The sequence below is a fragment of the Pelobates fuscus genome, chromosome 5 (assembly GCF_036172605.1).
Source record: "Pelobates fuscus isolate aPelFus1 chromosome 5, aPelFus1.pri, whole genome shotgun sequence".
Classification (NCBI taxonomy): domain Eukaryota; kingdom Metazoa; phylum Chordata; class Amphibia; order Anura; family Pelobatidae; genus Pelobates; species Pelobates fuscus.
This window is the reverse complement of record NC_086321.1, coordinates 262187586-262213589: the sequence shown is the minus strand read 5'-3', so window position 1 is coordinate 262213589 and position 26004 is coordinate 262187586. Positions and strand designations below refer to the sequence as shown.

The 26004-nt window shown below is 39.1% G+C and overlaps 1 protein-coding gene across 1 annotated transcript; it reads right to left on the bottom strand.

The window, feature by feature from the left end:
- Positions 1–8282: 8282 nt before the first annotated feature.
- Positions 8283–24449, bottom strand: LOC134611406 (thioredoxin-like). Its single transcript, XM_063455269.1, has 5 exons — positions 24301–24449; positions 15541–15645; positions 14239–14298; positions 11455–11520; positions 8283–8614 (listed from the first exon to the last, which is right to left on the bottom strand). Exons 1-5 carry the CDS (start codon positions 24322–24324, stop codon positions 8552–8554), a joined length of 318 nt encoding a protein of 105 aa, XP_063311339.1. The 5' UTR covers positions 24325–24449; the 3' UTR covers positions 8283–8551.
- Between the last annotated feature and the right edge of the window lie 1555 nt (positions 24450–26004).

Here is a 26004-nt window from a genome sequence, read left to right as displayed (position 1 = left end):
GTCCACTATAGCATTTGATAATAAACCTAGTTGACATTTTGTTACTTACCACCCGTGTGTCTTTGCACTCGGTCTTCTTTCTCCTTTCATGAGATACTATGTTGTGGCTAACATCAGATTATTTGTATCCCTTGCAAAACAATAGTGTTTCCTTTTTTTCTCTCATTTGCTCTCTCTACTATATCTGTATTTTCAGCATTAGTGGAACGTATCAAGGGTATTTTTACATTTGGACTAATTTTTACCCAGCGAATTCACGTTGTTAACCTCCATTGTTATATATGTTTTCCCTCTCCCCCATTACTATTTGACCTAGATTTATTTTCACTATTTTCACATGTGTTGTTTATTTTCCCCTTCTAATATATTATAAATAAAGATTTTAATTTTTAAATTACTGCCCACGTACAGACCTTCTCTTACGTACTCCTATAAGTTAATTGACAGAGCTACCAAGTACCAGCTTGAAGACTTTCAGTTTAACCTTCCATTAATGGCTTAACCACCTTCAGGTAAATTTTATGGTGATTAAAAAAATGTTACATTTTTAAATGATTACTACATGAGCGTGTTTAATTTTAAACTTGTTTCTGATATTCTACAAGGAAACAAGAAGCTTATTCTATAGTAAGGATGACTAAGCACATTGTACAATTAACCACATACTATTAAGGCTAGATTTGTATTCAATACTCTCCAAGGTAGACTACAAATGTTCCCATGGTCCTGTTGGGGGGAAATTACCACCATTTGTTTTGTAAACTGTATTCAAATTGCTTTGCTAAAGTTGTCATCCTTATAGGCACTTAAAGGGAATCTATAGTGTCAGGAAAACAAAGTTTTCCTGGCACTATAACTCCCTATAGTGCCCCCCCTCCCAGTGGTGCAAAAGGGGTTAAAACCCCTTCTGTTACTTACCGGAGTCCAGCACCAATATCCCTGATGACATCAGCCAGCTGGGGAGACCTAATGCTCATGCGCGGCAATGGCCGTGCTCGCATTAGAGAGTCCGCCATAGGAAAGCATTATGCAGTGCTTTCCTATGGGGTTTCAGGTGACACAGAGCGTGAGGACGTTCAGCGTTAGTTAGGCGACCAAAAGTTGCCTAATGACCCGGAAATCCCTCTAGTGGCTGTCTGGTAGACAGCCACTAGTGATGTTGTTAACCCAGTATGGTAATTATTGTAGTTTATCAATATCTGCAACAGGGCCGGCCTTAGGTGATCAGACGCCCTGTGCGAGCCCAACATATGGCGCCCCCCCCCTTCGGCAAAACCCCTGCCCCTTCTACAATAGCCCTGTTCCGCCTACTACAAAACCCTTCCACAAAACCCCCGCCTCCCTTTCTACAAAAACCCTGCCCTCCTTTTTACAAAACACCTGCCCCGTCTACAAAACCCCTGCTATCCCTTTAATACAACCCCTGCCCACCCTTCTACAAAGTTTTTTCTCCCCCTTTAACAAAACACATGCTATCATTATATATATATATCAACTATACAGCAATGTACACATAATATCACTAAAACCTTCCCCCTCCACCAAAACCACTGCCACCCTCTACAAAAGCCCTGTACTCATTCTACATAAACCCCTGCTCCCCTTCTACTAAACCCCTGCCCCCTTATACTAAACCCCTGCCCCCCTTATACTAAACCACTGCCCCCTTATACTAAACTCCTGCCCCCTTATGCTAAACCCCTTCCCCCTTATGCTAAACCCCTGCCCCTTATACTAAACCCCTTCCCCCTTATAATAAACTCCTGCCCCCTTATACTAAACCCCTGCCCCCTTATAATAAACTCCTGCCCCCTTATACTAAACCCCTTCCCCCTTATACTAAACCCCTGCCCCCTTATACTAAACCCCTGCCCCCCTTATACTAAACTCCTGCCCCCCTTATACTAAACCCCTGCCCCCTTTATACTAAACCCCTGCCCCCTTATGCTAAACTCCTGCCCCCTTATACTAAACCCCTGCCCCCTTATAATAAACTCCTGCCCCCTTATACTAAACCCCTTCCCCCTTATACTAAACCCCTGCCCCCTTATAATAAACTCCTGCCCCCTTATAATAAACTCCTGCCCCCTTATACTAAACCCCTTCCCCCTTACACTAAACCCCTGCCCCCTTATACTAAACCCCTTCCCCCTTATACTAAACTCCTTCCCCCTTATACTAAACCCCTGCCCCCTTATACTAAACCCCTGCCCCCTTATACTAAACCCCTGCCCCCTTATACTAAACTCCTGCCCCCTTTATACTAAGCCCCTGCCCCCTTTATACTAAGCCCCTGCCCCCTTATGCTAAACCCCTGCCCCCCTTATACTAAGCCCCTGCCCCCTTATACTAAGCCCCTGCCCCCTTATACTAAGCCCCTGTTCCCTCTACAAACCCCCTGCTTCCCCTTCAACAAAACCCATGCCCCCTCCACAAAATCCTTTCCCCTGCCACTTCACCAGAAATGCCATCCCCCTCTTCTACAAAACCCCTTTCCTACACCAAAACCCTAACCTCTTGTATAAAACCTCTGCTCCTCCCTAAACCAAAACCCCTCCCCTTCTACAAAACCCCTTCCCCAACAATCTATTTAATAAAAGAAAAACAATAGTTATAACAAGATTAAGCAGACTCACATTAAATCTTGCTGCTCCCTGGACCCTCCTGACAGTGTCCCAGTCTGCCGACCTTGATACCAGCACTGACCTCCTCCCTCACACTCACTGTGCGGATCCTTCCGCGAATGACTGTGGAGGCGGAGCATGCTCTTCCTCTGTGCTCCAGGACCTCCTCTCTCACCCGGCCGCTGCTCTCTTCATAATGTGCAAGTCAAGTGCACAGCACAATGCACTTGACTTGCTCTGCACATGACTCGGGCTGGCCTGTGAGTGACTGAGTGCGAGCTGTGTCGGGCGCCCGGCGCCCCTGTTGCCATGGCGCCCTGTGCGGCCGCACAGCTCGCACACCCCTAAGGCCGGCCCTGATCTGCAATAATTACTATTGCAGGGTTAAGGGATCTGAGAATATGCACACAGACCACTTCAATGAGCTGAAGTTATCTGGGTTTCTATAGTGTCTCTTTAATACGTTTAATACTAGGTGCCACTGAATATTATTAGGGACCCCAACTGCCTCCAATAATTGGGAGGCAGAGGACATAAGATCCTAGCCCTTTAATGTTATTATTATAAGTGCCCTCACCCACCAATGGCTGGAGTCTGGGGTAGGACCATAGGTCCTTTGCCCTTTAATATTATAGCCATGGGTGGCTATAATAAAGCTTTTCATTATGTTTTCTTCACTTGACAGAGGTAGTTCTGCCTTTTGGCAAGTTTTGTAAAATTACCTGGACAAATAAGGTATTGTCTCGCTCATTGTGAGACAATATCTATGCAGGCTCCCAGTGTCTCCTGGGATTATCCATAGATATAAGTGCGGTATTCTCTTGCATATGATGGAGTACAACACTGAAGTGGGCTTCTGGCGGATGAAGTGGCAGCAGGGCCGGCGCTTCCTATAAGGCGACCTAGGCAGCCGCCTAGGGCGCCTCTTAGGAGGGGGCACCCTGCGCCCTCATCGCCGGCCTTTCTAATGCTGCAGCCGCCTGAGCGCTCTATAGAGAGCCTCAGGCAGCTGCAGCACTGTCTCTCTCCCCCCTTTCTCCTCACCCCCTCTTCCCGGTGTAGCGTGGCCGAGCTGCTCTCCGGTCCGCGGTACAGGAACATCCGCTTCCTGTACCTGGCCGGACAGACAGGAAGTGCCCACTCAGTGTGCACTTCCTGTCAGTCCGGCCGGGTACAGGAAACAGAAGTTCCTGTACCGCGGACCGGAGAGGAGCTTGGCCATGCTACACAGGGAAGGGGAGGAGAGCATGGGGGGTGGGGGGGATGAAAGAGTCCACTAAGGGTGGGGGGTGAGGAGAACGGCGGGATGAAAGAGTCCACTAAGTGAGAGAGGGGGGTGAAATAGTCCCCTAAGGGAGGGTGGTGGTGAGGAGATCTTGGGAAGGAGGGTGAGACCACTAAGAGAGGGAGGGTGGGGGGAGAGCAGAGACCACTAAGGGAGGGGGTGTGAGAAGAACGTCGGGGGTAGGGAGACCACTAAAGGAGGGAGAGGGGAGAGCAGGGACAACTAAAGGAGGGAGAGGGGAGAGCAGAGACAACTAAGGGAGGGAGGGGTGGATGAGAGACCACTAGGGGAAGGGGGGGTGAGAAGAGACCACTAGGGGAAGGGGGGGTGAGAAGAGACCACTAGGGGAAGGGGGGGTGAGAAGAGACCACTAGGGGAAGGGGGGGTGAGAAGAGACCACTAGGGGAAGGGGGGGGGGTGAGAAGAGACCACTAGGGGAAGGGGGGGGGGGTGAGAAGAGACCACTAGGGGAAGGGGGGTGAAAAGAGACCACTAGGGGAAGGGGGGTGAAAAGAGACCACTAGGGGAAGGGGGGTGAGAAGAGACCACTAGGGGAAGGGGGGTGAGAAGAGACCACTAGGGGAAGGGGGGTGAGAAGAGAGACAACTAATGGAAAGGGGGGGAAAGGAGAGACAAATAATGGAAAGGGGGGGAGGAGAGACCACTAGGGGGGCAGAGGAGAGACGAATAATGGAAAGGGGGGAGGAGAGACCACTAGGGGGGCAGAGGAGCGCAGGGACCACTAAGGGGGAGATGAGAGACCACTAATGGAAAGTCGGGGAGAAGAGGAGAGACCACTAAGGGAGGGGGGGAGGGAGGAGAGACAACTAAGGGACAGGGGAGGAGAGACCACTAAGGGGCAGGAGAGAGCTCTAAAGGACAGAGGGCAGAACACTACGCACACACACACACACACACACACAATGCATCCCTACACACACAGAAACACAACATGCTTCCCTTACACACAGAGAAACACACACTGCATCCATTACACACACACAATGCAACACTTACACACAAAGACAATGCATCCTTTGCACACATACACAGAAACACACAATGCATCTTACACACACACACACACACAGAGAAACACAATGCATCTCTTACACACTCTCAATGCACCCCTTAGAGACACACACTGCATCCCTTACATAAACAGAAACACACCTTGCATCCCTTTCATACAACCAGAAACACACAATACATCCCTTATACACAAACACACACTGCTTTCTATCCCTTACACAAAAACGTATCCCTGTACACTACATTCCATAAATACATACATTAGATCCCCTACACACTCCACTCCCTGTGAGCGAATTCATGGGTGGGCCTTATGTGCATACTCACCGTAAGGCCTTGGGGCCCAGACCTTGAACTGTGTAAGGGGCCCCCCAAAAAAGGAGCTGCTTCTCGTTCTCCCAGAACATTGAATTTTGTGACCACAGTTACAAACAGCCGCCAGAGAGCCGGTTCTACACCAGACCAGTGGAGACAGACTGCAGCCAGAGCCCATCATCCTCAGCTGGTTTTAAGTAGGCAATCTAGTATATTATTAGTGACACTAATTTACCTCACATTAAAGGGACACTATAGACCCCAGAACCACTGCAGCTTAATTTAGTGGTCCTGGTGTCTATAGCCTGTCCCTGCAGACATTTTAATGTAAACACACACTGTGTGCAGCATTGGCGTTAGTTCATATGGCTGATCATATGGGTGGGGCATTGTGATGTAACATGGGGTGGGGAGGGGGCGGCAAATTTTTCTTTTGCCTAGGGTGGCAAAAATCCTTGCACCAGCCCTGTGTTACATAATGTGCAAACACCCCAGAAGGTGACAGAGCCACTTTAATTTGTTAAATAGTCTTTTATGGCTTGCACCACACCCTTCAGTTGTATAGCAAACAAACCTTTGATCTTAGCTCAGAGAAAAAACACACAGAGCAACACATTATTCAGATTATCTTTACAAACAGCATTTGTAAAAAGGGACGGCACCTCTTCCCTTTATAGCACAGTGCTTGAATACTGAGAGCCAGTTCTTAAATGCCCCTATAAATGTAAGTGCATTCCTACATTTTGATATACAAGTTTTAATGATTAAAGCCTCTGACATTGTGCAGAAGTTCAGGGGAAGAGCAACCAAGTGCCAGCTTGAAGACTTAGAGGTTAACCTTCCATTAACTGCTTATCTCCCTTCAGGTAAACCAGACCTGGGACCTCCTCTATAATAACAACTTAATTCCCATAACGTTGATATGGTTCCAAGAATTGTTCTGTTACTACGGTGGTGGGACGTATCCTTTAAGCACCAGGTAAACTGCACTTGACTTGGCAGAGCAGCTGATGAAGTCTGTGGCAAATTGTGGGCAGCATGCCTCACCTTAAATAGGCCAAACTTTATAATATATTGGGTTTTTTTAATAAAAATGATATAAATATACATAAATTAAAACTGCTTTTATCGGAGAATAGCGCAGATAATCCAGAGTGCTTTAACTGTTTTACAGAGATCTGTGTGGAAAGTAAAATAAAATTGCTTATCAATCTCACACAAGCACATGTTACAGATTACTTTTTTTTTTTCATTTTCATTTTAGTGATATGTACTTATATGGTGATTAGCAAATGTTATATTTTTAATGTATTACTACATGAGCATATTTAATTTCAAACTTATTTCTGATATTCTACAGGGGCAAGTCGTTTATTCTATAGTAAGTATGACTAAGCACATTTTATAAATAACCACACACTGTTAAAGCTAGATGTATATGGAAAATTCTCCCGGGCAGACTACAAGTATTCCCATGGCCCTGTAGGGAGGGAAATTACATTTTTTTTTTTTTTTTTTTTTTTACTGCTTTAAAATTGTTGCTAATGTCATCCTTATGCTTACCTAATGTTTTGAAACTCATAACTGAAACAAAGTGGCTTTTATTTTTTTGGGCGCCACCACTATAACCTTCACTGGCAGAACATGTTTACTAAGCAGAAATTAAAATCGTTCAACCTCTCCCTTTGCTTCTTTCAAAATAGACTAAACAACATTTTCTCCCTTTCTATGGAATGACAAAAGCCCATGGATTGTCAGGTACAGCAGGTGATATGAGCTCATTATAGATGAAAGCTTACATCACTGTGGACTGGGAGGGGTGGCAGGGAGATGTAAGCAAATGCACTACACTCTATAAAACATGTTGACTAAAAAGGAGAACTGGAAAAATAAATTAGTCAACTAATTCAGGAACAGTTTTGGCACCATAAAGAAAACTGTTTAAAAATTATATATACATTTTTTCCATGAATGGTGAGCCACTGAGTGTCAGAGCATCAGTTACCTGTGGTGCTCCTGCCCAGCAGCAGTCTTTGCTTCCTCAAGCTAATTTTCTAAAATCAGATATGGACAGACACAATGAAAAATTACGCTAAAGAGTAGACTTTCGGGTTAAACAGTTTGTGAATGTTTTAACTCCTAATGGTAAGAAAGAGCCACGGACCTTGTGCACCATAACTGTATTTCGATAAAGTTGTTATTGTGCTTACATTTCTTTTAAATGGATCCTTTCAGTGTTAGGAATACAAACCTGTATTCTCCTTACCATTTAGATTTAGCCCTAAGCTCCCCCCACCAAATGACAAAATTCACTATTTTCCCCGTGCCAGGCTCCAGTCCCTGCAGCTGCCTTGATCCACCTCTCATCCTGTTGTCCAATCAAATGCTCCTCAAGTTGAGGACAAAAAAAGCCAGTGCCATTTTGTTACTCCAATACAATTCTCTCTATGAGATACATTAGAGATGCCTACCTGTGAGAGCAGAGTCTTGGTTCTCACAGTGGAAGCACCTCTTGTGGCTATCAGGAAGCCAGCCACTATTTGTGTTTAGCCTGCAATGAAAACATTGCCCAATTACATTGCATGGCTAAAATGACAGATGCACTGCACCCAGAACAATTCATTGAGATTAAGTGGTCTTTGTGCCTATAATGTCCCATTAAATAGCTTAAAATGTCTACAGGTTTACAAAACAACTCATGCATACATATTATAAAGTGAACAAGGCTTTTTATCTTGCACAATGTTGTTTTACCACCAGAGAACCTCAATCTAGTTGTAAACTAAACCACGGAAGACTACTACAGAGTTGTCAGCATGTGAAAAGCTTTATATGTATTGAAAAGTTGTGTTGGTTTGGGGGAATGCAGTGTTACAGTACCTGTACCTGTGTACAACAATTCTAATTTAAGAAACCGTAAATAAAAAAATAAAAGATACCACATTTGTGGACAGCATACCTTCCACCGAGGCCAAGCATCCTGCTAATGTAGAGGTTTACCAATGAACACATGAAAGACATTACACTGTATTGCATTTTAATTTAATAAAGTTCCATTCTAGAGATATACAGGCTGATGCATACTAAGGCTCTTTAAAGATAACATACACTGATATGAAGAGGTTACATGGTTGGTAGTTTTCTACAATTGTTCTGCAGAATATATAGATCAGGATATGTTGAAAGTGTATTGATAAATACACGTTTCATTTAAAAAGGATTTCAAATTACAATATGGATATGGCATTTAGAAATATAAAGCACAGAAGTAGATTTCCAACGTATTTTCTTCCATTTAACTCAATTCTTTCACCTTCTGCTCTAGGCTTGCCTGGTTAGCTCCACTAAACTCGTGTATCTGCAAAATAAATAATAAAATTAAAAAAAAAAGATAGCCCAAATACCAAAACTTGCAAAGCCAAAAGCAGTGAATGGAGGTAGATTATTAAATACATAAAAATAATACATAGGAACAATTTGTCTTCACAGAGATGATGGAAATTGGACTAGCAGAATACTGGGGGTACATAAACACCAACTATCTTTAGCCTTCTTACAGGTTTTTTTTTTTTTTTACTACTGAAAAGCGGTGTGCACATTGATCTCATCTGTATCGGGTACAAAGAATACCTGCAGCTTGTCACAGTGATCCAATACCAGCTGCTGCAGGCATTTCTGGAGGTCTCATGCTCGAAACATGCAGAAATATTGCCATACATGCTACGATGTTCTGAGGGTCACTACAGCTGCCAGTTGACCTAGGACAGAGGGCACCCATTTGCTTTGGCAGTTTACATTGTTGTTGTTCATTAAGTGCAAAAGTAAGTAAGCATTACACAATAAGTCTTTGATTACAAAGGAGTTAATTAAATTGGAACAATTAGCATTTCTGTTTTATTAAACTAGGCTATAATGAAAAACATGTGTACCAAGCACTTTACTCTACTGGGTGTTTAAAGGAACAACCATGCAGCAATTGCTGTAGTGGTTATGGTGCCAGGAGTGCCCTTGCCCCTCCTTCCCATTATTGTAAGGAGTCTAGTTTGAGAGGTTTGACTTGTTTCTTGTGGTCCGCAGTGCACCATTTCCCACCTCCATTACCTGAGAGCTTTCAGCCAAGATGTTGCAGCTTATTCTATTGCCTGGCTATCTGCGACTGTAGTGGAGGTAGGAAGTGCCACATGACTGATCCCAGGTAAGAAGTCAAACTGTTTGAGAACGTTCAATGGTACAGTAAGCTGTTGTGGTTGTGGCGCGTGGGCATAAAAGAGCAAAACACAGAGGTGAATGCTGCTTTGACAAATTAAATTATATTTTTCCAGGTTTAGAGAGTGGCAATATCAATTCATTAGAATGGCAATAATATACATGTTGCAGTATGTGTAGATAAAGATATTATATACACACACGATTTGTTTTATTTTGTTCTTTTTTTTGCAGGTTGCGAAGTAGCTGAATGTGACAAAGTGAGCCTCGTCAAGTGTTCTTGGAGGGGCCTGCTGGCCAGCATCTTACCAAAAGACTATGGGCCCTTTAAAAAAAATTACGTAAACAGACTTGGTTCAGGAACCGAACAGCCGCACGAACCAGAGACCACCCTGGAGCTTGTTAAGCCTAATTGCTACTTTGTAGCAATTTCCACAGCAGTGTTCTAAGTGTTCGTCTGGGTGGCCGCAATTCCTATGGACGATCACGAGGTGGCGGCCATCTTGTTCGCATGAACGCAGGCAGCGGTGTTTGGACATGAATCTCATGGAACTGAAAACGGACACAGAAACTCCTGAACACCGCTGGACTTCCAGCATCGCCTGCGTTCGGTTCCACAACACTTAGTAAAGCGCTGTTCGGTGGAAACGTTCCCACGAACAAGGGGATCAAGCTCCAGGGTAAGACGATTGACTCTGTTCGGTAGTTTCTTCGTTTTTAAACTACTGAACTAGACCGACCGCAAGCCCTGATTCTCTGGAACGGTTTTGGGCATGGGACCATGCAGTCGGTCGGTCAAATTATGACTTCCAGGAAATTCCTGAACCCCTGAACTGATCTAGGTGATTTTTGGATATGTTGGTCACCCAGATCAGGGCTATCAGGGGATGTAACTTTTGTGGGATTTTGTGTGTTTTAAGGTACTTTTGGGGTGTTTGTAAAAATGTGTGTTTTTTGTGTTTGGAGATAATGGAGTTTAGTCTAGTGCTTGACTCAAGTATCTCCCAAGCATAGGAGAGGGATTGACCTATTTTGTATGAGTGTTCTTTTGTATGAGAGCCGATGTGATTGTGTATTTGTTTCTACTGTGGTTTACGGCCAGGTCCAGGGGGGAGTTCCACTTGCATAGGGATTTTCATAAAAGGTCAGTTGTGGATACCATTAAACGAGATTTGTTTTACCCTTCATGAAGTCTGGGTTCATGTTTGGGGGATTGGAGAGCTATATTCACACTCTGTGGCTTGCTATAATCACTATACTCCCTTGGATCACAACACTTGCTCTTATATGAGCAGCCTGCTTCATTCTCTGGACTAGGAGAGGTCTACCCACTGCAAGCTGGATCCTGGTCTTGAGTCCAGGATGGGTGGAGGACAGAGAGACCCCAAACAAGCTGCAGCGCTTTGTGGGGTTTATGGTGGTTATGGTGTTTAATGGGTGAAAACATTCAGGAACACACATGAGTGAAATTAATTGTTATACAAGTGTCTTTGAGCTGCTTCCGGTTCCCATTCCTGTTTTTTTGGCATGTGGTACACACAGAGTTATAGAGTAAGTCAGCAATCAATTTAGTTTTAACCCCTTAAGGACACATGACATGTCATGATTCCCTTTTATTCCAGAAGTTTGGTCCTTAATGTTTTGCCTGGTATATATTTACTTAATGTTTTGGTAGGCATTTGTCTTGAACCCTGACTAACCTGCTACTACTTGTAATTGAATAAAAAACATTGTTCATTTTTCTTGTGGCCTGTTAATGTCAATATTTTGTTTTACTTTGTTGAATTATATATTGCGGATATTTAAGCAGCCATGCTTGTGGAATTATTGTATTTAGGAGTGAGTGCCATCTCATAACGGTTTTGTTGAGAAAAAAAAAAAAAACTACACATAAACCTAAACTCTGAACAGCAAAGGCCAAATAGTGCCTATATAAAACAAGTTAAAAAAATAAAAAAACATTAAAAAAAACAAAATAAATAAGCTGCATACCTTTTCATTGTTTTTGTAGAAATGGAAAGTTGGCATACATTTGATATCACAATGAGCAGCCACATCCTGAAAGAGAGACAAATAAATCCACTATTTAAAAAGAAAAGATATTGTGATTATTTTTTTACAGGAAAAAATGCAAAGATATGGAGGAGGTATGTAGTGCTCCCAAATTCTGTCATGTTACCCACTGCCCACATAGAAGATCACTTGAATTAAAATTAACTTTGCAAATTACCCAACAGATCTTTACTATACCAGGAATGTAGTGCCAAAGGAAACAACTTATTACCGTGTCTAAATAATGCATGATTCTAGATATTACTGTTGAAGTTAACCAATGTTGAGATACAGCATAACAACAATTGCCACTCACTTGGAGATTGCTTTGAAGGATTTTCAGTTAAAATACTCTAAATATATACATTAAAATGGGTGCAAAAAAAGACATTAAAACTTTGCTGAAATTAGCTGGGACTGCCAAGAGTGGCATTTTGCAACAAACCAAAATAACTAAAGTGGTTTTAGAAAAACAAAGCATTAAGAAATTAGGAAAGGCATGCAACATGGGGGTGTAAAAATTGGGCAATGTTACTCTTCCTGATTACAAGACTTTCAAGAAAAAGACCGTTATTTCAGTAGTGCGTGAATCAATTTGAGAGTAAATGTAAATATTAAGGTTTTTTTACAAAATAGTTACTGACCCAACATCCAAAGAACTATTTTCCTTAAAAACTAACTTAGTGATACAACATAACTGGGCTTTCACAAAATTAAAATCAGGACCACTATAGTCACTCAGACCACTTCAGCTCAATGAAGTGGTCTGGGTGCCAGGTCCCCCAGATTTTAACCCTTCAGATGTAAACATAGTTTCAGAGAATATGCTGTTTACATTGCAGGGTTAATCCAGCCTCTAGTGGCTGTCTCCCTGACAGCCGCTAAAGGTGCTTCTGCGACTCTCAGACTGTCCATAGGAAAGCATTGAGAAATTATTTTCTATGGGCGTTTTTAATGCGTGCGCGGCTCGGGAGCCCGGCGGTGCATTAAGGTAAGTGGTTGAAGGGGTTTTAATCCCTTCAGCCCAGCGGGAGCGGGGCCCTGAGGTTAGGGGCAGGGGGCTAAGTATTATATAGTGCCAGGAAAACTAGTTTGATTTCCTGACACTACAGTGGTCCTTTAAAACTGTACACTATAGACACCCAGCCCACTTCAACTCATTAAAGTGGTCTGGGTGCATATTCCCAGATCCCTTAATCCTGCAAAGGTAAATATTGCAGTTTTTAAGAAACTGCAATAATCGGCTTTGTGTGTTAACTCCAGCTCTAGTGGCTGTCTAACAGATGTGATATGTAGTGCCCCATCTGGGTGGGTGGGTGGAGCTATAGTGCTGGCACTATAGTTTCCCTTTAAGTACAGTGAACTATCCACACCTGCCAGATAAAGTTCACAGGAAGTGGTTAGGGGATACATTCACAAGTTACCCACAAAGGATTATGGAACATAAATTTCAACAACCATATATGTATATTTTGCAAAAAAGGAGTTAAAAGGGATACTCCAAGCACCATATTCTTTTACACCTAATTGTAGTGGTGGTTACTGTGCAAGATGCCCATGAGTCCATCTGCTCCTTTCTTTTTTTCCCTATCAATCAGTTTAACGGGTGAGTATTTTGAGGAAGTTTCACTTTTCAAAAGTATTTACATGGGGAAGTATGATTTGACTCTGCATGGCCAAGTTTTTTTATGTCCAAGTTTTACTTTCTTTTGTATTGTTCACCACAACACAGCTGAATGATGTATCCCAGAACATTTGATATAGCTTACTAATCTTCCATCTCCTCTTGATTGATTGTGGTTAAATTGGATTATAAACTGAAACAGAACTGTGCTTAAGTTTCGCCAATTGTCAATATTTGTCAACTTGACTAGTATACATAAGGAAAAGTAGTCCACAGATTAGTTCTGCGTTGCATTGTAACTATTAATGCCAGAATACGGTTTACTTTAACTGCAATAAAGCACACATGGTACAGGTTTCATAGTGTTTTTGAAAGTTACAGTTTCAAATATGGGGCTTGCCCATTTCAGTTTTAACACATTGAAATTTGCCAGATTGGTTTGTTAGGCCTATATTGTGTTTGAGACTGTATGGCAGCTAAGGAATGAAAATTAACTCCATCATGGAATAACATTTGCAAAAGTAGACAATCCAGAGAATTCAACATGGGGTATGTCCAGTCTAATTTAGTAGCCACTTAGTCACAAACCCAGGTCAAAGTTAGTGTTCATATTTTTTTTTGTCACAAACCCTGCATATTTACTGATCTTATATGAGATTACACAATTGGTTCATGGTTTAGTCTGCCAGACTGGGTGCAGCCACCAGCATAACCAGGTAGAACAGAGAGTTCTACACAGTTATGTGTGCATGTCCAGCCAAACTCCAAGCAACCTGGAAATGAGAATCCTGTCTGATACTTTAGACACCATAAAATCTATGCAAATAAGCAAATTTTTCGATTTTATGCTGACTCCCACTACTACTTAAAAGGGTTTAATAATACAAACCATTTTGATGTTGGTAAAAGGATCCTTTAAATTATTAACTTGGTAAATAAATTTATACATTACAAGTCTTGAAAAGATTTTTATTTTTATTTTTTTAAAGAAACCGTATGTTCATTCTTGTCTTCACAAAGCAGAGTGAGGTTCAAAGTACATACTTAATGTAGAAGTATATATTAAAAAAAAAAAAAAAAAAAATATATGATTATTTTACCTGTGCATCATCCACGTCCACTTTAAGAAATACAACATTTGGATATTGCTGGCTCAGTTTCTAGAGGAAAAAAAAAAAAGACTTAATTATGATCAATTTTGGTGTTTTTATTGGCTAGCATGAAACTATGCACTCTCTGAATAAAACATTTTTGTAGAGCAAACAAGTTATCAAAGACCGACAGGGTCAAATCATTTATCAATAAACCAAAAAGAGAGGTGAAGAATTAAAGAGCTTTAAAAAAAAAAAAAAAAAATGTTAAGTCAACCTTTACTTAATATGCACAAAGAAGGTGTATATGTTTGGAAACATTGCCCTTTTATCTTGATGGCCAAACAAATCACCTATCTGTATGATGTGCTGAGCATCTCTACTTGCGGTAATCTATTAATGTGGTGCAGTTTAACAGGGACCCTAACTTCAAGCACTGGCATTAAAATATGGATGTCTAAAAGAATGCCTACCATATTTTGTAACACAAACAAAAAAATGCATGCACATCAGTACATAGATGTGCATTAGCCTCTTGTGTATAATTAGATGTGTGATAAACAGAAAAGAGGGAGGGGTGATTAAATGAACACAGCTTTTCCCCCTTGATTTGTGTAATGAAAGAATATATATATATATATATATATATATATATATATATATATATATATATATATATATACAGACACACATAAATGTACTACATCTCCACTTTTTTGTTCAAGTATAAGTTATATTTTATCAGCAGCTCAAAAAAAAAATAAACCCATGTGCTACATCGGTAAAATGTGAGCAAAAGAGAACGGAGATTCTAATTCAAAAGCTACACGACCTTCACTGATCACAATCTGACCATCCTAGATTTTCTACCTCGAAGCAACATTGAGTATATGAGGTATGCACAGAAATTGATGTTATCTGCCAATCCAATGCTTAATGCAGAGAAGCACTTGATATAAAGCAAGCAACTGCAACCGTTAGGACAGTGTTACTCAACTCAGTGCTCAAGAATCACTAACAGTCTAAAATTTACAAATGTCTCAATTCCGTTCCAGTACTGGATTTGGAACCGCTGATTTAGTGTGATTCATAGGATAGTTGGCTATATGAAAATTAAAGAGTAATGAACAGAGAACTAAGTATATAAGAATGAAATGAGTCTGCTTATAATCTATATACACATCAAGGTGCAGACATATAGTCATATTTGCATGCATTTAATGAACACATACACTCCAGTTATTTTAGAATTGTAAAAAAACACAATGAAAATCATTTATCAAGATTATTATTATTTATTTTTAAACTTACTTCAAAGAAAGGGGCAATCATTTTGCAGGGTCCACACCAGGTTGCTGTGAAATCAATAACTACGAGCTTTCCACCAGCCTCTGCGAGACAAGCCTTGAATTCATCCTAAAAAGAGCAGACACACTTTTTGTACATCCTTACAACATGAATGCATTTTTTGTCATGGTGACCACAGAGTCAAAATACATTTGAATGCACAATGATTACTATACTCCTTTCTCACCTTAGAATAAATATTTGTTTCTTGTGGATTGCCTATGTATGCATGTTAACCCCTTAAGGACCGGCCTGTTTTTGCGATGTTTGTACATTAAGGACCAGAGCAGTTTTAACACTTTTGTGGTGTTTGTGTTTAGCTGTAATTTTCCACTCTCTCATTTACGGTTCCCATACAAGTTATATATTGTTTTTTTCACGACAAGAAGGGCTTTCTTTACATGCCAGTATTTATATTATGTCATATATTGTATTTAAAAAAAATAATAAAATATGGTGAAAAAAAAAACAAAAAAAAAAAAAACATGTTTTTGGACTTTTACTTGGAAAATCTTTTACTTATCTACAAAAGCTAATGAAAAAAACTGCTAAGTAGATTCAAAATTTTGTCCCGAGTTTAAAAACACCCAGTGTTTACATGCTTTATTGCTTTTTTTTGCAAGTTATAGGCCTATAAATACAAGTAGGAAATTGCTGTTTCAATATATATATATATATATATATATATATATATATATATATATATATATTTTAAATGTATCAATAGTGACATTGTTACACCATTATCTGTCATAAATCCCCGAAACACACCTAACATGTACATATTTTTTAAAGTAGACAACCCAGGGTATTCAAAATGGGGTATGTCCAGTCTTTTTTAGTAGCCACCTAGTCACAAACACTGGCCAAAGTTAGCATTTATATTTGTTTGTGTGTTAAAAATGCAAAAAACGCTAACTTTGGCCGGTGTTTGTGACTAAGTGGCTACTAAAAAAGGCTGAACATACCCCATTTGCAATACCTTGGGTTGTCTTCTTTTGCAAATGGTATGCCATCATGGGGCTAATTCTCATTCCTTGGCTACCATACGCTCTCAAAGGCAACCTAACCAATCTGACAAATTTCAATAAAAAAAAAAAGTAAAATCAAGCCTTATATTTGACCTTGTAACTTTCACAAAAACTATAAAACCTCTACATGTGGGGTACTGTAATACTCAGGAGACTTCGCTGAACACAAATATTAGTGTATCAGAACAGTAAAATATATCACAGCAATAATATCCTCAGTGAAAGCGCTGTTTGTGTGTGAAAAATGCAAAAAAAGTCAATTTCACTGACAATATCATCGCTGTGATATGTTTTACTGTTTTGAAACACTAATATTTGTGTTCAGTAAAGTCTCCCGAGTAAAACAGTACCCCCAATGTACAGGATTTAGGGTGTCATAGAAAGTTACAGGGTTAAACACAGTGCTAGCAAATTAAATTATCTGGACTTTTGGCCTGGGTTGGCAGGCAGGTCCCTCAAATTGCAATCATTAAAATTACTTAATTAGGTAAAAATATTACATAAATATGCACGTAGAATTTTAATATATATACATATTTATATATTTGACGTCTACGTGCATATTTATGAAATTATTTATGTAATTATGTATGTGGACATATGTATATTTCGTATTATTTTTATTTATACATAGATATATATATCATTACATTCTAAGTGTATTTTGATATAAATATATATATCAATATCAAAATACTGTTAGAATAAAATTGCATATATATATAATTGTTTTTTAATTTTTGTTATTTATTTTATTAACATATTATTTGTATTTTATAATTATATATATATATACACACCATATATATATATATATATATATATATATATATATATAGTTATTATATATATTGTATATATTCGTGTGTAATTTAAATATAAGTGTATTTTTATATTAATATACGTATATATAAATATAAAAATACACTTAGTATGACATTATATATATGATATATATACATATATTATATATAGGTATATATAGATATAATACGTATATATATATATATATATATATATATATATATATATATATATATATATATATATATATATAATAAATACACAAGATCCAGCGCACTCTCCTATCTACTAAACAGCAACTTCAATGTTGACAGATTTTATTAGTTTGTAAAAGTTTTTTTTTAAAAAAAACACCTAATCTAGGCAAAAAAAATGGGGATTTAGTTACATTATATGATCATACATTGCATAAGCCTGCCACAACGTCAATGTACCCCATCTTTGGCAGGTCCCACTCTCACAGTCTAATGTCTGCTCTTATGAGATTAACCACTTACTTGGGAAAAAATTCCATCTTAGGCTCTCTGCAGTACAAGGCTTAAATAGGGTCCTGAGATGAGGCACCTGTAACAGGGAGGGGTGCAAAACCAAGGAGTTGGCTAGACTCCCAAATATATATAGGAAAGATGGGGTACATTGACGTTGTGGCAGGCTTATGCAATGTATGATCATATAATCAATAAACTATTGACCAACACGCAGAAACATCACGCCGACTGCAAATCTAACTTTTCAGAAGTCTGTACAACTTAACTATGTTTGAGGCGAATTGGTGGATATATTTTATATTTTTATATTCTTTAATACAGTCATCTATATCTGGTCTTTTACTCTATGTTATGCAATGTATATTTAACAACATAATGTAATTATGATAATTTTTGTGACACGTCTTCACACCTTTGACTAGACTTGCCAAATGTATCCTTTTCATCTGTAACATTCTAATTGGTAATGTACAACATATATTTACTTAATAAAGATAATTTTGAAACAAAAACAAAAAACTTCCCAACAGCAGTATAGCTATGTCCACATTTGTCATGCCTTAACTACCGGTAATTCCTGGTCTCTTCCGGGTTGACGGAGCTTAGCCACACCCCCTTCTCCACGCTACATAATGCGACCGCGCCAGATACAAGATGCTGGATTATTGAACAGCGTTACCGCGATATCAAACCGGCTAAAGATTCTCTGCAACCTCTACTTGTGAACCGAACCGGACTGGAAATCTACATACCCTCCTTCTCCTCTCCTCGACCACGGCTAGTATCTGGACCTTCCTCATCCTGTTTGAGAAACTTCCCTCCCAGGAGGAGAACTCCGGGAACCTGAATTTTCAACCTTGGAAGCTAAGTCAATTGTTATATCTGTAATAGGAGTTTACCTGCTCTCAAGCCCGCTAAGCATTCCTGCTACAGCCTGCTCTCAAATCCGCTAAGCATTCATGCTAAAGCCTGCTCTCAGGCCTGCTCTCTCTAACTCCAAAACGAATCACTCCTGCTTCAACTTCATTTCTAATTTCCTCCGTTTCCATAAAACTTGCAAACTCCAATGTGCTATATTGCATGCATGTCAGAAGCTGCTTACTCCGTTTAAACAAACAGCAAAGTAATTAAAGATACAGTACCTGTACTATCCATAATTGAATACACAGTTCCTATTCTATTCTCTAAGTATCCTAGTCAACAATCTAAGTCCTAAGAGATTTGCAGTTGTGCTCCATATCAATATATGTAAGCATTACAACATTATAGAATAAGCCAATCGCAGCAGTCATACTTTTTAAAAGAACTTATCAGGGTTATAAATATATTGATTTATAATATAATATTCGGGTGTTGGGGAGATTCTTGCGCTCCCTTTCACCCAGTACGTATACTAGTAAAAGCGTTAATTTCCCTGTAATTCAGCGGCAGGACTGACACACAGATGTATTGCACTGTAGAAGATTTTAAATACTGCACAAAACCAAAAATATGTACAGCTACTACTATTACAAAAGGCCTGTGCCTTTAAGTTAGTCATCACTGGACATTAAGCAATTTACTTTTAAACAGAACCCTGATTACAGTGTTGCAAGAAATGACTCATAGATAAGCTTTTTGTTACTATTTAAAACAAATAACAGCTGTCTAAAGTTGCATTTTTGTTTTGCCATTAAAGCATATAAGTATAATATATGCACTGTATATAAAAAATTGTTTCAGCAAGATATATTTGCTACAATGTATAGATTTAAACTGAGCCTAAAAAGTGTGGATCTAACTGCTTGAGTGACGTTTGCAACTTGATTAAAAATTTAAATCCTTTATATGCTGAAGGAGTTGCTAGTTGATTAAATGTAAACCAGGGCTTCAGAACTTTTGTCTGGATCATGGTTTAGTTTTGTTTTATCCACCTTTAGGAGTAGCTTATCAATTTGTATATTTGCTTGAAGCCCTAACAGAAGGATATGCATACTCCTAGCCAAATTGACATATTGGTTGTTTTTATAGCCTTATACTCCCCTCCACACACACAAAAAAAAAAAGTACATGTATGCATACACACACACACACTTTTTTTTTTTTTTTACTTGCCTCTAGCGAGTGAAATATATCCATGGCAAGTCTAAATTCACCCCCTGATGAGGGTGCCATAGCCCCTACAGTCTTGCAATGGCTAATAACTTTTAGGGTCTGGCTAGTAGCATAGGATTTTAATAAATATATGCATATAGAAGAGTTCCAAAATAACCATTATATTTAGAACTATATGCTCCCCTTTAAAATAAATAAAATGAACCCACTCCTGCTACTTCCACTTATGTGGTGAAAGTCCTGTAGCTTTCTGTGAGAAATGAAAGAAACATCAGTACTAAAAATCGACAGCATTAGATAAGCATTTCTCGCTATCTGCTGCCCTCTTGTCCTGATCCACATAAGTAGATTTGTCACCTTACAATTTCTATCCAAAAAAAGTGTCAATCACTAAGGGTCCACATTAAATTAACTCTGCCACATCAAGACCTGTGATTTACAGTGCTTGTTATTTCAATGGGATCAGAAAATGACTAGACAATCTAAAGATGAATTGTTCGACTTTAAATTTTACATGCTAGATCAGGTATGTGAAAGCATCTGGCCATGGGCACTGCCATCAGATATACAGGCATACCCCACTTTTAAGTACATAATGGGACCAGAGGATGCATGTAAAACGAAAGTGTACTTAAAGTGAAGCAATTCCTTTTTTCACTTCCCAATGCATTGCAATAGTAATTTACAGGCATAACTGATATTGCAACTGCAGATTTCCAGTGATGTTCATTCCAGATTGTATCATTTATCTTTAATGTTTTACTCATCTGACAACCTTAAACTAGGAGGAAAAGTAAAATAAACCTGCCAACTGTATTTATTAGTAGCTTAGTTGCACACTTTGTTTAGAAACACCTCTTCATCACTTTAAGCATTTATGAGTTAACTTTGAATCCTCAGAATTGTGGCTAATGCAGCTAAGCTGCTAATTCATAGTTATAGAAAATGGCAACATAAACCCTTTCACTGGATGGCACCGATTGCAGAATATGGACAATGTAGGGGCAGAAAAAAAAAAAATATATATATATATATATATATATTTTTTTTTTTTTTTTTATGTTCAGCTAGGAGTAGACATTATAAATTTGAGATGATTAACCTGTGCCATGTCGGAAGGTGTGAAAAGTTCTTGCCCCAAAGACACTGAACTGAGCAAAAAAAAAAAACTTTAATTTGTTCATAGATGCCACCTTATTTAACTGAAGATAGTTGACACACTAAAGTGAAATGATCAGTTATAACTATGCAAACATAAAAGGGAAAATAGACATTGACATTTTAAATCCTACTTTGGCCATGAAAAACGTAGCTCTTTATAAAAATATTAAAACATGTCTAAGCACCGTGGAGGGGCAAGTTAAATACAGGAAATAATATTTTCAATATTTTAATTGACTGAGATTTAACTATAATTTGTTGTAGTGAATTGACAACATAATTTCAAGACTTGGGTCAATTGCTCATCTAGGGGAAAAAAAAAAATCTCCAATGTTTACAGTCATTAATGCAGGATTTTGGAGCACATGGACTAAAGTCACAGCAAAGCTTTGCTAATCTGGAGGATTCGGCTAGAGGCATTACTCGAATGCTTTTGGTACAACCTGCAATCTCCTGAGTGCTTTTAGGCTTCAACTATTTGCATATTGTGGCTTTCCAGACCATTCATATGCGTCTATGCTGGGAGTTTAACGGCACTGACAACGCCCTGCAGCATTTTGTCTTAGAGGAATACACCCAAAGGATAAACTGGGAGAATGAATTGTTAGGGAATATGGTATTTAAGAACGACAGGTGGAGATTGCAATTATTCTAGTAATTTCTACAGACATTACAAGCTGCATAAAACATTGTAAATAATGTGTGTGTTTTAAACATTATGATTTTTCCTTTCAAAAGAGAACATAAAATGCGTGATTTAAAGACAGGTGGTTTATTAGGATTGTGTAACCACAGCCTACTAGAGATGGCCATTCATAGTGACTCAGCAGATCTGCTTACATTTAGCAGGAATTCTGTTCAATATATTTCTGACATTTTTAAACTAATGGTCAGCTTTTTGTGTTAAGTTTTACTCACCTTTGTACAGGGTATATAGTTAAGAGTTTGTTTAGATATGATTTCATGTCGATTACACAGGCATTTTGAAATAGAAACCGGTGTTCTAGGGCACTGCCGGCCATCACTACTTTTACACAAATGAATGTGAAACATGTACGTGGACTTATCAAGGGAAAACTCGGTGCTATTCTGGGGGCAAAGTAGCACATAAGGACCAGTCACCATGGAAACCAATACAATGGCTCACCACACTTACCAACCAAAAAAATACCTGTTTTGCATTTCTAATATTCCCCATTTGTGTGCTGCAAACAAACATGTGTGGCATCGTCTTGCCATGATTTCCCTACACACAACTTTGCACAGGAAGTCACGGCACATTTTTAACATGTCCAAACTCCAGGCTGTTCTATAAAACAGTGCATTACAAAAAAATGATTTTGAAAATAATACAGAAGTGACAGTTTTTATTTTAGGAGGAACGGTTACTTCTGAGTATTTAAGATTATATTCGCCAATTCTTTATATTTAACAAATGTGTTTGCAAGGCCTGAAAAATAAGTGTAGAAATCCACAATGCTATGTCTAGCTCTATCCTGGAATAGAGTTCCTCCACAGCTTGGCCAACTTTCAATCATTGCTATAAGCCCTGCACTTTGCATCAGAAAAGCTGCATGAAGTAGAAACAGTGAGAAAGATTTATCAAGGTATTGTTTTTTTAAAAAGAGGATCAAACTACAAAAGTGTAGTAATCGCCATTGGAATGTGCCTACTTCCAATGCGTTCCCACTTAACTGATCAAGACAGTTTGATAAATCTCCACCCAAGTGTTCCGGTGTTTTCTTCTTCAATACAATGTGTGCCCTGGGTATATCTGGACTTAACAGGAGTGCGGATCTGTATGTATATAAATGCAACATGTATACATTATATTTATAAATACACACAAGTTTGTCAAAAATATTCTACCTTTATGAAAAGAAAAAAAAAAAAACAGAGCAGTGCTGCTTTAACCACAGACAAACTTTAAGCATACATTTTGAATTAGTTTAAATGTCATGCTATACACACCTGCTCTCAGGCACTATGCAAACAATGAGGCACTAGTCTGTTTGCTGTTGCAAGCTTCCCATAATAAATATGTATTTACGTGACATAATACATGCAAAACTGTTCCTCAACCGGTGATACTTGATCCTTAGGTTTAATTCTGATGCTGTCTAGGGGTACTCAAAAAACCATTACAACTTCAAAAATCATTACTATTTACAAAACCAAGTGATGATGGTGGTGTATTTCTTTTTTTTTTTAAGAAACAAGAGTAGGATACTAGAGGCATTTGGCTGGAAATATAAGTTTCACTGTGTTAGAAGAAGGAATACTGGTCTTATTTACATAGTATAGCAAATGTTTTGTTCAGTTAAGATTGCATTGCAGAAGACTGAGGGTTAATAGTTAATGCAATTGATTTTCTCTTTTGCAAGCTAGAAAGAGGAGATCACCTTTAAGATTTCCAGAGAATACAAGTAAGATTTTTTTTTTTTTTTTTATCCAATCAGAAAGCTTTACATAATCAGTCAGATGTTTAACATGTCACAAGGAATGTTGGCAATAGGCCCTGCATTTACATACTGTTACTTAAGCAGGGCCTCTTCTAGAAACCTTTGGACATCTTGTCACATTGAATGGTTTGGCCCATTATCTGACAATACAGCGCCTTTAAATTATACACACTGGCACTCTGAGCATGTCCAATAGTTCTCTATGGGTAGAGATTCAGACTGCTTTATAAAATATGGAATTATTTGTAAAAAAAAAATTTAATTACTGGACACTTCAAACTTGTGCAAGAACGTATCAGTCAGTCTGGCTGATCCCCCAACCTTCCTTGTATTTGAAACATATAGAGGCAAGAATTAATAATAATAATAATAATAATGAAGTTATATAAAACACACAGAGTTATCTAACATGAAAAGAACAGTTAGTTATTCCTCCCTTTCTGTTTAGAATGTTCTTGTTGAGATGTAAGGCAGCACTATGTATAAACTTTATTATAACAAATGTATTATATCAAACAATACTACTTGTGAGCACGTTTCTCATAGGGATGTGTTGTATTGCTGCAACGTATAGTAAGACACTGTTAAACACACAGAATAAATACAAACAAAATAACCTCTATTCATGTCAATGCAGGCCTCATGCCCACAGACAAGGTCTGCATCCAGCAGAGATGGACTTACCAGGCTCTCGACGTGTCGGACCATGCTGTCGGTTGAGCGATGGCTGTGGGGGTACAGAGAGCAGGATAACGTGTGGTTACAATGCGGACAGGGAGACAGAGCCTAACCTAGGGCAAGCACAGCAAGGAGGAGTCAGGGGGCGGGGCTTACTTAGAAAAAAACACTATGTCCCCCCCAAATGGGCGTGGCTTGTATAGTAATGGGCGGGGCAGCAGTGTCGCGCGACAGCACATTGAATAGTTGGCGGACAATGGTGGCCGGGTGGGGCGGTGCGGTGAAGGGATGGTGTATCCCAGAAGGCGTGCGCTTCAGGGGAAGCTTCAGGGAAATAATATGTCGGCATGTTATCGGAAGAGGAGTGGCCAGGTCGAGAAGCGTGGGCCGCCGGGACTGGAGGGAAGGAGGGAGGAGCGGCTAACGGTCCGTGTAACGGGTTGTGGGCGGGGCTACGGAAGGAGTTAGCCGCTATCCGGCCGATCGCCGTGTCAGGAGCTGGAGGGGCTGTCTGTGTCATTCATTGATCACAAAGTGTAGGCTGACTGTATGTGTGATTCACACCCTGCTGAGCTCTGTGATGCCAGTCATTGGTATCTATTTATATAATGTGACACAAACTACCATTTAACAAGCTCCTGATAATTTTTTTTTTTTTACTTGAAATGGCTTTTTTGTTTGGAAAATATATTTCTATAACATGTACATAAAAGCAGGGGTGTAATGCTAACACATAATTGTATGATGAAACAGTGGCTGTGAATAGAATGCTGAGTGAAAAAACAGAAAAATGAAAGTGTTATAAATTTACATAATGAACTTGTTTTTTCATCCTTTCTAGACATTATTGGGTGAATGAGAATTATTGGACCGTATATTTTATCTTGCAGGATCAACCTTCTCCCATTGTCTCCAGAGTCAGACCGTTTTTTTAATGCTTTGACATGTTACCTGGGGACCAGCAAGTACTGCTCCCTGTCTCCACTACTACTGCAGAAGAGCCAGAAGTTTCTTAGCAGGTTTTGGTAGATCTGACCGCTCTCAACTTATACGGAAGTAATTGTCAAAGCATTCAAATGCGGGTTGACTCCTTACAAGAGGGGGAAAAAGGTGCCAGGGCACTCCTGCACTGTAATCAAGATAATAAAGCTGTAGTGGTTATGGTGCTGCCTGGAGTGTTTTTTTAATATAAAAGAAAAATGCTATTTTTTCCCCCTTACAATAAGTGTAACAAATTTAGATTATAAAAATGGCCAGATACCATGATTATATAGTGCAGTTTCAGCGCTATTGGTACAAATTCCCAATGATATCAAAATCAAAAGTGAATTGAAGATTAGGCTAGCGCAGTGTACTAATAATCTTAATTTGAATAATGACAGGAGGCGAGTACTTTGCATAAACTTTCTTTACTAACTCCATAGCAGCATAGAAAAACTGTTGAAATAAAGAACCAATCAGAATGTAGTCAGAGTGTATATACGTCTATAAGCATATCCATATCACTTCCTCTTGACAAATGCGACATCACAAGTCCCTAAGGCAAAGAATAACATGTCCGATCCAACTTGGAAAACGATACGGGAATTGAATCCTCCCAGCGATTCAGATGACTTTTTAAACTGAAAGAAAATGGACTAGTTTTAGTGATACGGAACCAAAATGAAAATGATGTCTATGATTATATAGAAACCGTTGTAATTAATTAAA